The sequence below is a fragment of the Lichenostomus cassidix genome, chromosome 1 (genome assembly GCF_008360975.1).
Source record: "Lichenostomus cassidix isolate B80296 chromosome 1, HeHo_3.0, whole genome shotgun sequence".
In the NCBI taxonomy this organism is placed as follows: Eukaryota; Metazoa; Chordata; class Aves; order Passeriformes; family Meliphagidae; genus Lichenostomus; species Lichenostomus cassidix.
Genome location: NC_139479.1, coordinates 95,197,714 through 95,212,067, shown reverse-complemented (window position 1 = coordinate 95,212,067; position 14,354 = coordinate 95,197,714). Strand labels below are relative to the sequence as shown.

Sequence of the window (14,354 nt, the reverse complement as noted above, 5' to 3'; positions counted from 1 at the left end):
GAACTCGTGACCCAGGGTCCATTTTGGGTCCCTGAGGGGGACTTTGCTTGCCCAAATGTACCTTGAAGGCCTTGAATAAATTTGTCCACTTTTTATACACCTGATTGTTTTGGCCTCTGTTTCAGGTAGCCTGTTTCAGGCATGACTTGAAAGATTTTAAACAATATATGGTACATAGAAAGGAGGAAATATATTCTTTATGTGCTTTTTCTATTCCAGATTTGGCCTTCTAATGAAGCTAAGCACTTAGGCAAATGTTTTCCTGGTAGTTTAGTATGATTATAAAGCTATAACTATAGAATGTTCATTATAGGAAATGATACAGCTGACAGTTGGTGTACCGTGACATCTTTAATTCAACTTTAAATTTCACAGCTAGCCAAAGGCTTTTAACAATGCATTTCTTTCCTAATAGTTAACTTTCATGTTTTTTCTCAAAACTAAACAAACTAGTTTCAAACTTAGAGCTGTAAATTGCTCCACAGTGAGATGAAGGTTCTTAGGTGACAGAGAGGTGCAGAGGCAGTTATGAAAGGAAAGAAACCACTATCAAAAAAACCCCAGTGTACCTTTATTTCTTGCCTCTCTTCTTCCTTGTGCTGCTTCTGGTTGCAACAGGTGAATTCCTAAAGGCTGTTGTGATTTTGGCTTTCAGCATGCTCTTCAGGTACTTAAAGATGACTTGTAAGCAGCAGGAGGGTGCTAAACCATACTTTTGTGTTCCAGCAGAGAAAGCAGGACAACTTACTCTCATGAGAAAGCCCACAGTTTTATTTAGAGGTTTACTGTTTGACACCCATTCCCGGCAGTATTTGTGAATCCATTCCTGTATTTCTGGATCATGTCTGCTCTGGTGTTGCATGTTGTGCAGGGAGTCGATGAATGCCACAGAGTACACCTTGTTCATCACTTCACGTTTTCTCTGCACCAGCAGATCAACAAACACCAGCCCACCATAGCCATGGGCGATGAAGGCCACATTCCTGGCTACACTCTTTGCAATGAAATGATCCCATACATACATGGTATGCTCCTCAGGGCTGCTGCTGCCCCTCTTGGGGATCCACCAGACAGACTGTGTAAAAGTAAGTGCTTCTTCCCTGGCAGAAAACCTCTCCCTTTCCGTCTTCAGATCAGCAAAGTTGTCGTTGGGGTTCAGTACAATCACTTCCCAGTGGCTTTGCAGGGCCATTTTGATGAATGGTATTTGTGTTCCATGTCTCAGGCCCTCACTGACAATTGTCCTTCGCCCCCACTGTCCAGCACAGAAAACTCCACGGTCTTGAAGAAGGATAATTAGGCTAGAGGAACTTGTTAGTGCATTCTTGCTCATGAAAAAGAAACTTCTTGGTTCATCCTCTGTAGCATCAGTAGGAATATAAACCTTCTGAAGCATGCAAACTCTTTCCAGGAGCTCATAAACATACTGGGTAATAAAATGTCCCAGAATTTCGTAGCGTTTATGATTCTGGTCATGTCCATTCTTCTCGTAATTGAAAACAAAGGGCTCATTTGTATCCAGATGCCTCAGTTCCCCTTTTATATTGAAGTCATATTTCAGTTCCTCTTGATACTCTGAACCCTCTGTTAGTTTCCTCAAACTGTGCTCGTGCTGTATTTGTAACCACTACAAATTGAAAAAGCTATGTCAAAGTAGTGATAGACCTCTACACAACACTTGCCTATCCAAACCCCCCATTGCATTAGAAATCAGACTTAAAATCTGTTACATACAAAATATTTGTTGATCCAGAGTATTTCTTGGGGATGTGTAGTAAACCAGCTGGTTGTAAAGTCTCTTAGAGATTTCAGTTGCGAAGTTCCAACAGCAGTAACCTATCTGCCTTTATTATGCCTTATTTCAGTTTGGTAGTTAAAATTTGTAAGCTAGCATGTTTATTTAAAGATCTGTTTAAGGTAGAACAAATTGAAGGCTTTAAGAAGGAGGCACAAGCACATGGTTCATTGTTCACTTGAACAACTTTTATTGTTCCGTCTCCTATCTGTTATCTTGAAACTCTGCTGAGTTTCAAGGCTGTCTGTGAAATACAGGTCTTGGCAGTTGGAAATAGTCCAAGTGTCCTACTGGATCCTGAGTTTTTAAAGAAACTCAGGCTGTACTTACTAAGGACTTCAACCTTCCCATTGCTTGTGTACCAGCATATTTTCCATGTTGTTCATATTTTCCATGTTTCCAGGTATGTTCTACCTCCAACTGCACTAGGACAGATAATATGTGTATGTGTTTGCTTTCTACTAATCACTCCAACTATTCATTTATCCTTGCGAGCACTTGCCACATGGAAATATAGGAATAGATGACAGAATAAACTAGCCACTGTGATCCAGAAGCAGGAGGAAAGAAAGTCCATGCAGCAAAGTGTCATGATGGTGGATTGAGTTCTCTAGTTTCAGATTATCTCTAGTAACTGACGTGAATTATTCCAGGAAGAACAGCAGATTTTTGTGCAACTGAAAATTAAGCTTAGCAGAACCTTCTATTTTCCTAGTAACTCTTCAATCTAATACTGTCAGTGGCAGTAGAATGGCAAATGGTATAACCTTTGGTTTGGTCAGAATCCTACCTTTACAGGAGTAAAAAAATTACTCCTAACGGAGTAACTTTTTTTTCTGTAAGTGGTCTGAATCAAGTATTATTTGGCAAGTTATATTATATACCTTTAAGTTTTTCTTGCTGAACTAAAAGACATTTTAAAAACACAGTAAATCACATTCTACATTAAAAGGCACTATACCATCTGATAAAGTCAATTTCTAGGACAAAAAGTGATCTGAATATTTTCATGTAAATGACTTGAGTTGGAACCCAACTCCTTCAAGGAATGCAAGTTTCCTTGAGGTAAGGTGCTTAGCACAGTGAAAATTATTTCTTACACTCCCAAATTAAAAAAAAGAAAAACAACAAAACCATAACAAACACATTTTTGCTTTTCAACAGAGCAACACCACATGTATTTTCCTTTTGAGTAATCTTCACTGGGCTAGTGTTATTAAGTCCTCTCTTCAGGATCATTCCTGCCTTCTGATTAATAGAAAGCAGGCTAGAAAATGGTACTTTCTCTTTTTTTATCTCATATAAACAGGGGAAAAATAATATTCTATGATATATAATCCATTTACTGTCTTGGCAGTTTCTTGAAATGGAAACAACACAAAGAAACTGCAAGGGAACCATTCATCTATGATTTTTTTCATTCTGCAGGAAGGCATGAAAGACACAAAGGAGACAGGGGAACAGTCTGTTTGCTACACTACTGAAATATGGGAAATTAATGCAAAAGAGAAAATATGTAGTAGGAAAGAAGCTACCCATATTCCTGTTGTTGTTCCCATGAGGTGAAGTGGGAGAAAAATGGACACATTTTAAGGAAAGATGTCTATGAAGAATGGTACAGCTTTCTGTAACAATTAGGAATAAGTAGATGCAGTTTTCTCCAAGTGGTGTGCTGGGGAACACCTCTCAGTCCCTTTCTCTCCTCACCCCTAAAAAACTGGAGGGAATGATTTCCCAACATACTATGAACAGGAAGTTACTGTTTTCTTACTTCAGCTACTAACAGCAACATTGCTTTTTCAGTTCTGAAACAAGGACATGTGACTCCAGATCAAACCCTGAACATCTACTTTACTGTGATGTTGTGAAAGATTTCTGAAGATTTCAGGAGGCAGAAACAAACAAATAAACACAGTTTTACATGAGGTGCACATATGAGTTTCCTTCCTAAAATTGCCTGCAAGGTGCAAATGAAAAGTTTTGAGGCAATTTCTAATAGGTTATCAATTAAGAGTTCACTTAAATAGCATCTTAGAATTATATACTTACTAGTCCAGAGAAGTGATTTTACTGTCATAACACAATTAATTATAGAATTAAAAAATAGCAATTATAGATTGTTCTAGATATAGCTGCATAATGCATGTACTTCTTTTTGGTAAGTCTGTGTTCTAAATCAGTGTTGATTGCTGTTTGTACTTCACTGTCTGTATATAAATACAATATTCAGGGTTGTATATGCTGACAGCCTTTACAATTACTACCTTAATTTTAAAAAATTGCTGTTGGCGAAAGAAATAATTCCTCTTTCTCTTCCTCCTACTTTTCTGTTCAGATTCTAAAATGCTTCAGATGTAAATTCACCTGGTGCTTGTTACAGCTTTTGGCATATTCTAAACACTACTGCCATGTAAGTACTACTCTATGAGATCCATAAAGGTTACTTTGTTTTCCATTTAAAACCACCTTATTGTAGCAAAGCCCAACATTACCGTATGCTCTTCTGTAAAATCTGTCATCATCATGGACGGAAATCTTTTTCACACTGGGAGTGCAGACGAGTCCTCTGCATGAAAAAAATATACCAAATCATGGTTTCAGTGTTCATTACTTTAAGTATTGGGGTGTGTATCTCTAAAACCTATTAGTAGCTGATAGTTGCAACCATCTAAAGCACTCCGGATAGTTCCATGTTACAAACTAATCTCTCATGTTTGTAATTTACACCTGACACTAAGTTAAGGGTAAACCTCGAGTATGAAACTAAACATTTGTCCACACCAATTTTAACTCCCACTACCAAGAAGAAAACAAATCAGAAAACTCCACACAAAACTTACAATTCTGAAGCTACCCCGAAAAACACGACAGAGAGGGAAAAAAAAAAAACCAACCCAACCAACAAATCTTGGTCTCGCCTTGGCTGTAGGAGGATTTCTAAGGGCATCAGGTGCAAACCTCGCCCAGCTGGGGTTATAAGGGCGCTGCCCGGCTGTGCATGTTTCCCTTGATGCCGTGCTGACTTTCTGCCTTCTCTTTTTATATATTCTCTGTAGTCTTTGCACACATCTTTGTACCCTATTATTGTAGCTTAAGCTTCAGCATTTTCCTAGGCAGAAAGACAAAATGTTCCAAAAGCCTCTGAGTTGAGAGCTTGAAGCTCCTGTGCTTAGTTCTTAGAAACCAAGGTTGAAACCAGCTCTCTGAGACACATATTGTAAACAGGGCTCAAGCCTCATCCGAGAGGGGAGAACCTAGAAGGTCCTGGAGCTGAGGGCATGACTTCACCTCATGAGCTTATTGATGAATCTTTGTCAGATATACTAATTTGCAAAGTCTATAAACATTGTATACGCGTCAGACGGCGTGTGCATCTTCGGCCTTTTCCACCCTGACGAAAAAGGTAACCCCTTATAAAGGTAACCCCTTTCTATCACCTATGTCTGGTTCATAATTCTCGGACCCGAGAAAAAACCATCACCGTCAGGGGATTAACCTGGCGGGGGCTGGCTGTCAGCTGCGGGAGACGTGATTAGCAAGGCACAACTTAAACCTGGGCCGGGGCGGGCTGGGTTTACTATTGCTTCTTTAAGAGCAACGCGGTTTTCTCGCTCCTTTCCCTAAGCGCCTCAGGGCCGAGCTGAACCCGAGCCAGTTACAGCTCGGTGGGCCGAGGGCAGCTCCCGGGCCGAGGGCAGCTCCCGGGCCGAGGGCAGCTCCCGGGCCGGGCGGGCGGTGGCTGCGGCGGGGCGGTGCCCGGCCCGGAAGTAGCCGGGGAGGCTGCGCAGGCGGCGGCGGGGCTCGGGTAAACAGCTCCGGGTGTGGCGGTGAGTACTGAGTGCGGTGTGCTGCTGCCGGTGCCGCTCGCTGCCGGCCCTCCGGCGCTGCAGGGAGCAGGAAGGCAGGGCCGGCAGCGTCTCGGGGGGCCTGCGCGGCTGCTGACCCCGCGGGGCGGCCGCGCTGTCTCTGACGAGCGAGTGAAGCCGGCAGCGCCGTTGGACTGAGGGCTCCGAGGGACGGGCAGAGGGCTGGTGGCGGTGTTGCTGCTCCTCTGGGAGAAGGCTGAGGAGGGTGGAAAGGTGGAATAGCTGGCCCGGGCCCTCGGGAATCGCGCATTTGTCAGAGGGAAGCCCGTTCCTCTCCTAGCGGGAGGAGCTGGGGCTGGGGGAGCCGGGGCCCGCCGTGCTCAGGCGGTGACAGCCCGGGCTCAGGCGGTGACAGCCCGCGGTGCTCAGCCGGTGGCAGCCCGCGGTGCTCAGCCGGTGGCAGCCCGCGGTGCTCAGGCGGTGACAGCCCGCAGTGCTCAGGCGGTGACAGTCCGGGCTCAGGCGGTGACAGTCCGGGCTCAGGCGGTGACAGCCCGCGGTGCTCAGGCGGTGACAGCCCGGGCTCAGGCGGTGACAGTCCCGGCGCTGCCGCCCGCCCTGGGTGGTGCCTGTTCTCCCCGAGCTGCCAGGCGGCCCCGCTTGTCGGCTTTCCCTCGTCGCAGGCGTCGGAACAGGCTGTGTTTGGTTTTCGTTATCAGTCTGTGGATGTTGCTGTTCTCCACACTGGTGGACTACGGCTGGAAGTTGAAAAACGGCCGAGATAAGTGAAAGTCCCTGAACTCGGCTTCTTGATAGACTCCAAACTAGCTGTGCGGTTTGAAGGGCTTATGCCAGAGTCATGTGGAATATGTATAAAGGGAATAAACACCTATAAATGCTGGACACTTTGAAACCGTGTTCTTCCAGTGGTGATTTTACATACTTTACAGGAATCCTTGAATATTATTTATTCTTGGAGCCCTTGTGGTGGTACAGATGTCTTCTGTAATGCCTTTTCACTCTATAGTCCAAGTGTGATCTGCTAATTAGTTGTGTGCTTGCAGCGAAGAGTTAGTCAGTAAATGTCTTAGCTAAGGATAAATTCTAGTGGCAATTTCATTAATAGTTCTGTCCATGCTGACTCTTGAGAGCCTTGCCCCAGTGTGTGTCTGTTTTGTGTTGTGATTTTCAATTACTTTTTACCGAGGCCTGTAGAGACAGGACAAGAGGAAATGGTCATAAATTGAAAGAGGGTAGCTGTAGATTGGACATAAGGGAGAAATATTTTTTACAATGAGGATGAGACTGGAACAGGTTGCCCAGAGATGCAGTGGATGCCCCATCCCTGGAAGTGTTCAAGGTCAGTTTGAACAAGCTTTGAGCAACCTGATCAAATGAAACATGTCCCTGCCCATGGCAGGACGGCTGGACTGTAAGATCTTTTAAAAGTTCCATCCAACCCAAGCCATTTTATGCATTTATTTTCTTTGTGCTAGTTTGCTCAAAAAATATTTTCTTGTTCTTTCTTAGTACCTACTAGTGTGGTCCTGCTTCCCTCTTAATCAATAAATCAGAAACTGTTCAGTTTGTTTCTTTTTTTTTTTTTTCAGTGGAGAAAATCATGTCAGGAAGAACATCATCTTCAAGTCATGTCAGTGTAAGTGTTCCTAAAATTTTTAACCATTTCTTTGGAGGCTGTGGGTATCCTAGGGTGTTCTGATGTGTTTGCACAACCAAATTCATTCTTCACTGATCTAACTTTTGCTTTGTTGGAACATGTTTTCTTGGGAAACTGTTTATTGTGGTAGCAGTCAATACTGATGTCTACTGTTGAACATCTGCTAATGCTTGATAGGCTTAGCTTTTGATTACACATAAACAGGGTGTTTTCCAAGTTATTTTAAGACCTAGGCTAACATCTAAAATTTTAGAGCGAGTTGAAGTAAGTAGACTAGCTGCAAAACTGTGTAAAACTTTGTTGTCTGCAGAGATGTGCTAAGAGGCTTCTTATGCTAGTGTATATTTTTTCCTAAAATATCACTATTAGTAGTAGTTTCTGCGAGTGGAAGTACTGATGCAGACAAATGGTAGACACAAGAACTGGTGTGATTGGGTAAGGTCTAGGCTATCTAGTGGTTTAGAAATAAGCTGTTTCTAGCACTGTGTTTATGCACTTTCTCTGACCCTTGCTCCTACAGGTGGGAACCTTCAGAAAAGTATTGCTGGTTTAGATGAGGAGTCTGCTGAGTGCGTATGCACATGTATGTGTAGAGTTAATCACTTTTGATTTGGGAAAAGCTGAGGCAACTGCATACCTTGTGTTTAGCATAGATTCAGACCTTTCTTTGCCTCTTGACTTTGTGCTTGTTCTGTAAGATAGTTGTGGGCACTGTAAACCAACATCTTCTTGAGTGCAAGCATTGGGAAGATGCTGTACGGTGAGATGGAAATGTTGCTGGTTAATGATTCTTGTGCTTTTTATCCCTTTGTCAGTTGTCTCTTCTTGTTTACTGAGTCTGACTTTACCTGTACTTAATGTTGTCTGTTATGTCAAGACAGAGCTTATCAGAACCTGTATAGTTTTAAATGTATTTAAAAATTCTAGGGAACTGTGTGCTCTTAGGAATCTCATAGCAGAAGCTGCTAGTCAGGCAGCAGATAGAGGTCTGAAGTAAGAAATGTGTACATAGCCATTAAAGCACAGATCAGAAACATGCATTCTGACAGATAATTGTGTTTATAGGCCACTTCTAAAACAACCCCAAGCACACACATTTGAAACAATCCATCTTTAAAAGTTCCTGAATAAGAAAATGTCTTGTTTCAATTCTTATGTGTTGATTGAAAAGGAAGGGAGGTAGTTGTTTGAGAAGTTGTTGCCTGTATATAACATCTGTATCCTTTAGAGTGTGAGGAATCAGTTATTAAAGGCATATTTGTTGTTACAGTGTTTGACCAGCAAAAGCAGCTTGAGATACTGTATAGAAATTCAGGCCTAATTACAAAAAATCTTCAATCTTTGTTTCAAAGAAGGGTAGAGAAGGAGTAAGAGTGCTCACGACTCAGACTGAAGGATTGAAGTATTATCTCATTATGGTGCAGCATGCTTCACTGTGGTCTGTCTGAAGGACTACCTGCTGAGCTAATGAGTGCAGTTGAGGTGTTAATAATTAAGTTGTTAGTGTCGCTGTTCTGGAATCTCTGCTTGTAATTTCATGTTTCAATGTAAGGCATCTGGTGGCTTGCAAATCAAGTTCAGAGGACACTTACAGTTTCCATCATATGGAGTAGCTTCAGCTTTTTCTTGGCTGAGGAGATTCAGTTGTCTGAAAGATGTAAATGTTGCATTCCTCTCTGATACATTCTCATCTGGTTGTATTTGCAATGGCAGGTTTTGCTTCTCAGGATACCTTGAGCAATAGCAATACTTACATTTTATGCTTTCAGTTGATGTTATTTTAACTGGTTTAATTAACTTACAGGAAATATCCTGTTTCCTTATTTTGATCAACTAACAGAAATTTAGTTTCACCATTTTTGGTTTGATTATTCAATGAAGGAACCTTCTTTCCTGTATATATTTTTTTTCTGAACTGGTGAATTTCTATGGATTACTGCTTTCTCTTTCAATAATTAATTTCAGAATGCTGGCTCCATTTCTGCAAGAGTTGGCATTGACAATAGCTGACAATTTTGACTACATCAAAATCTGTTTGATGCAAAATTATCATATCGAAATACTTGTACTATTGAAAGATGCAATTGTTCTTCATCCTCAATTTTTTCTTTTGAGGAGGCAAACCTGGTGATGACATTCAGCTATCTTGTTTTCTCTTTATCATTCTCTAAGATGAGACAATTGAACTGGAGTGTAAACAAATCAGAGTGAACTAAGAAAACTGTGCCAGTAGATGGGTTGTCACCTCTTTGGCACATTTGAAGTTGTAAAGTTAATGAAATAGGAAGAACTTTTTGAGATGGTTCATGTGTTAAAACTAGCTCATCTTGTTGTATGACACATGACTTGGGGTCAAGCATTAATGAGGAATGCATTTAAAATAATGTCACAGGTCAGTGCTTCCCTTAGAACTTTATTGTACCCAACAGCTAGGAAAACTTTGCACATGGCTGTATATCAGCTTGTAGCACCGGTGGATAATTTAGTTTTACCATGTGTGTAACATCATCTATTTTCAGTTTCGTATACCAAAGAAGAAAACAGGCACCAAGTCAGAGGATGTCCAAGTTCAGTCCCCTTTGGCAAGGCTCCCAGGCTCCCACGATTGTGACTACCCTTTAAAAGAGGTAAAGAGAAGTTCTTTAGAGTGTAAAGTGTGTAGGAGAATGTTACGTGGCTTTGGTTTAGTTTTGGAGGCTGAGTTTTTTCAACACCAAGTGTTGCCTTGTGACCAATAGCTAACCCAGCTTGTCTTGAGAGAGACAAGCGTGTAGGTCTGAAATCTGCTTGCAAGCATAAATTTACAGAAGTGGGAGTCTTAGTGCCATGTTTGCAGCCTAAATCATTGAAAAGCAGAGTTCACCTTCAGGTGTAGTTTGGAACTATCTTGAAAATCATTAATTCAGAGGTAAATATGATATTTATTTTTTTAGTTGTCTTCTGACTCCTGAACTTATAGGTTATATTCAGATCACTTACAAAACTTTTTGATATGATATGGAAATAACTTCTATATTGAGTTTTCAGTTATCCAAGTGATGCTTTAAAGACCCTAGAAATGAAACAACACACTTTGGAGATAATATTATCATAGGCGGCAATATAAAAGCTGGTCTTCATTGGAAACTGTCAGGAGCAAATATGGAACAAATGTCCACACCAGCTCACCCCTGATGGGTAGCTTCAGCCATACAGTTTTATAAGTTTAGCAAATTAGCATATTTGACAAAAAGTACCAGTTATAGACATAAGAGGTGAGGTAATGTTCCCCTGCTTCAACCTTCTCTAAATCCTCCCCTCAGATGAAACTACACCTTGTTTGTGAAAATGTGTCTTGAAGAGCTGTTTTCATCCTTGCTTCCCAGAGAAAACCAAGATAGAATTGGGGCCCTGAAATATGTTTTGTCTGTCTGCCTAGGGAAAAAAGTAGGGAAAACTACTGGGACTAGCTACTAATACAATAGCTACAAATATATGTGTAAAGAATACAGGTAATACATAAAAGAAAAAGGCAAAAATCAGCATGGCATCACAAGAGCTTAAGCTTTTAAGAGAATATATGAAATACTGTATGACTTGACAGAATCTTAGGTGCTAATGCAGAAATAACTGTATTAAGACCAGAAGACTGAAAGGGTACTTATGGCATTTATCAAAAATGACTGTCTGGATCATCTCAGTCACATATAGAAGCAAATGCTTGCCTCTGTAAATCTGTTCCAAATTTAGTAAGCATTTCAAATGTCAGGTGTTGAAAACATATTTTGCTACTCTTGTTTCGTTCAGCTCAGCATCCAGAGTTTGTTGCTGGCTTTAGTTTTTTCAGAATCGTGGGTCTGGACAAACAGGCTCCCCTCAGAGGAGGTTTAAAGGTGTTGTTAAGGAAGGTAGGAATTTTTTTTTTTTTACTTACAGCAGTGGTGGTAATGTGACCCAGGTCTCTTGGCAGGCCAGGTAATTTGAGAATGCTGCAATAGAGACTCACTGTGGGAGTGTGTTCTATACTGGTAATGTTTGCAGTGAGCAGAGCATCCAGTTGCAGTCAGGTTTTGAAATGGGAGGTAATGTCTCCTGTGGTTGCAAGCAGAAACCTCTTGGACAGATCCAGACAGCACTTGCATGGAATTCTTTCTGTATTTCTCTCTGCTTCTATAAAAATAATTATTTGATTGAGTGAAGTGAAAAATACTTTATTTCCTTCCTATTTCCTGGATATTGTCCAATTTTCCATTTCTTATTTTTCCTACCGCTGTCTATATATTTTGAACTTTTCCATGTGGTGGGGTGTGGCTAGCACAGGTTTTTCCCACGAGAATTCTTCTTGTGTTTTATAAATAAAGTTTGGATGTTATTGGAACAGTGTCCCAGAACTTGGACAGTGCAGGCCTGGCCAATCAGGCCTGGGGGAAGGCTTCTGACTGACCAATCTGGGTGACTTTTGAGAACTCTATATATGTGATGAAATCAAAACAATAAAGGTCATTCCTTCTTGCCACTGAGAACTGGTGCTTTCATTACTCTGCTAGCTGCTCAGCAGCGACAGTGGGGAGTTTCATATGTTTTTAACTCTGACTAGTTTTTATGGTCTACTTTAAAAGAGAAGCTTGCGCGTGAGCTGTCAGAGTTTTCACCACGTTGCTTGAGAAACTTTGTGCAGTTTTCAGTGATTTGGATGTATAGGTCTCTCCTGTGCTTGAACACCAGTGATATGAGGTAAACTAGATGATGTTTGAAGGCAGGAAGAGGAGGAAAGCCCCTTCAAGGCAATTTTTTCCTCCCAGCTTTTTTAATTATGGGGGAATTTTCCATTAGAGTTAGTCCCTATAGTAGGGAAAAGTTTGATTTGGGATATGTCTTTCAGTGTTCACTCAAGTTTGTAAAATATGTGTGGGCATGAGCTTTTCACATGCCCTTTCGACCCACACTTAGTCAGAAATGAAGATGTTTGTCTGCTTTCAGCCTGAGTGGCATAATTTGCAAACATCTCTTGGGTTTATTATATTTTGAATTTTAAGAAATGAAGAAGATTAGGAGTTGGTAATGGCAGAGGGCAGGGGATTTCTGGAATTGCAGCAATAGCTGTGTTTTGGTGGGGCTTCATTAATTTGAAAGTACTTTCTGGTAAGGTAGGAGAATTTGGGAAAAATGAAGTGTTGGTGTTATGAGGTTTGCCACCCCTAAGTACTAAACTTTCAAATTGCTTTTCCTTTTCAGAGTTTTATATCTTTTATATCCATATTATCACCTTTATAATTTGCCTAAATGTATGGAGTTTGCCTCTACTTTTTGCATCTTACATATTTGTGGTTATGTAGAACAGACTTAAAATTTAAGCTCATATTTTAGATAGTCCCCCTTTAAATAGGGAAACAGTGGAATTGTCCTGTATTGTCATATTTCTTCAGGATAAAAAACTTCTATTCAAGATCAGGTGGTATGTGGATGTTTTAAATCAAGAAAATTGAATCTTTGCAAAATTGCTGCATGTGCTCTTTGTGGCTTTGATATATTTGGTAGTTGCATTGTTTCAGTGTCTGGCATTGTCCCATTTTTCTAGTGCATTATCCATTATGATGTATTAATGTCCATTGAAATCTGCCAATTTTGTTTTGTTTCAGTGGCGATTAAGTGCCAACAACAGAAAGCCTTCCACAAAAGGAAAAAGGCAAAAGGCTTGCAGTAGACTCCACTCTAATGATGAAGAATCAATTGGGTAAGAAGCCATCTCAAAATTAGTTTCTCTGTATATTCAGCATTTCACGGTCTTTCCTGAAGATGGGCGCCTCTGGTCTTTGCCTAATTATTTGTGCCATGCGGAGATGGTTTGCAGGCTGTTGGGTGGCTCACCTTCAGAGAATCATGCTTCAGTGGTCTAATGGCTACTGTTACCATTAGTCTGTGTTATCACAACACAAGACTCTGACATTAGCAGGAGAGTGTAGCACTCACTAGAGGAATTACTGCTTGTTGACCTGCTTGGAGTCCTGAAAGGTGTTCATTACTCTCGAAGTGTAAATTGTCATTCTAGCCCTAGATATCTTTAGATGTTTAAGAAGCTTCCCAGAATTCTTTTTCTTATCCCTGTTTGTTCTGTAGTCCACCCTCACTAGCCTAAACCTTATCAACTCTTAAAAACAATTAAAAAACCCCCTTTTTTTTAATAATATAGTGATTAGTAGTGGAAGGAAGTAAAAAAATAAGTTTTTTCACCTCTGTTACTGTCAAGGCACTTAAGTAAGTAATCAAGACTGCTGATGTGCCACTTCTTTATTCTGTTGCCAAACGCAAATATCTTGGTTTCTTTAAGATTATAGCAAATTACTGATATGATATTGTGTGATAAAATCATCTTCTGCAGAGTTTTCAGCTCTAGGCAATTGCTTCATTCAAGAAAACTTTGAAGTTGTACTTGCTGTAGTTGACAAATGGAAATGAAAATGTAGAACTAGATTTATTAGCAGCAGCTAGGAAATATAAGACCTTGTGATGTAATGAATATGTTTGTCTTAATGAAACAGTTGTTATCCCACAGATCACTTAATTCTAAATAAATGAGTGAGCATTCTCTGCCCTATTTTCTAACTACAACTAAACTTGCCCAAAAGTGGTTTCTTATCAGGAGAGGCTGTTAAAAACAAAGTGCACAGGTAATGAAAATGCAGGTGATTTTAATACTGCTGAGTTCTGTGGGTTTATGATTTATGGATAGTTATTGTTTAGCCTGGTCTGTGTATTCAGAATGCTTCAAAGTGTTTCAGGGAAGAGCTGAAATTGTAAAAGATGCTGAATTTATTTTTCGTACCTCCTCAGAGGCACAGCTGTCGGTTTACACGTACTTACCTCAAAAAGCTTCTGTCAGTAACTTTTAACTGAGGGACTGGCTCACAGGGTCAAGCTAACAGAGTTTAAAAGCTGTGTTAATTGCAGTTTCCTGAGCTATATTTATGTTGTGACATGGTTGAGATCTGCTATCAAGATATCAAACTCTAAAGGTTTTTCAGTAACTGATCTTTCAATATTTAGGAGTTTATTTTTTTTTAAAGATACCTTTAGATCGGTTATGTATTAATTTTCT

The 14,354-nt window shown here is 40.6% G+C and overlaps 2 protein-coding genes across 14 annotated transcripts in view; one reads left to right on the top strand and one right to left on the bottom strand.

Moving 5' to 3' along the window:
* Positions 1 to 338: 338 nt before the first annotated feature.
* LOC146445347 (putative protein ARB2BP) lies at positions 339 to 5,493 on the bottom strand. Of its 3 annotated transcripts, none has more exons than XM_085072433.1 (3): positions 5,292 to 5,493; positions 4,288 to 4,361; positions 339 to 1,627 (listed from the first exon to the last, which is right to left on the bottom strand). In XM_085072433.1, exons 2-3 carry the CDS (start codon positions 4,318 to 4,320, stop codon positions 572 to 574), a joined length of 1,089 nt encoding a protein of 362 aa, XP_084928559.1. In that variant the 5' UTR covers positions 4,321 to 4,361; positions 5,292 to 5,493; the 3' UTR covers positions 339 to 571. The 3 variants fall into 3 exon arrangements, with proteins under 3 accessions (XP_084928559.1, XP_084928568.1, XP_084928551.1); XM_085072442.1 differs by lacking the exon at positions 5,292 to 5,493 and adding an exon at positions 4,690 to 5,250; XM_085072425.1 differs by lacking the exon at positions 5,292 to 5,493 and adding an exon at positions 4,636 to 5,249.
* Positions 5,494 to 5,516: 23 nt separating this feature from the next.
* The window catches only part of SENP7 (SUMO specific peptidase 7), a 48,424-nt gene continuing 39,586 nt past the window's right edge, over positions 5,517 to 14,354 (top strand). For 4 of the 11 annotated variants that reach the window (XM_085072351.1, XM_085072333.1, XM_085072297.1 and 1 more), the window contains exons 1-4: positions 5,517 to 5,622; positions 7,212 to 7,258; positions 9,799 to 9,906; positions 12,898 to 12,992. In XM_085072351.1, coding sequence (XP_084928477.1) covers positions 7,223 to 7,258; positions 9,799 to 9,906; positions 12,898 to 12,992 — 239 coding nt within the window. In that variant the 5' untranslated portion in view covers positions 5,517 to 5,622; positions 7,212 to 7,222. Of the gene's footprint in view, positions 5,623 to 5,677; positions 5,875 to 7,211; positions 7,259 to 7,799; positions 7,863 to 9,798; positions 9,907 to 12,897; positions 12,993 to 14,354 lie in introns of those variants that run through there. The other 7 variants (XM_085072362.1, XM_085072340.1, XM_085072306.1 and 4 more) reach the window with 5 other exon arrangements.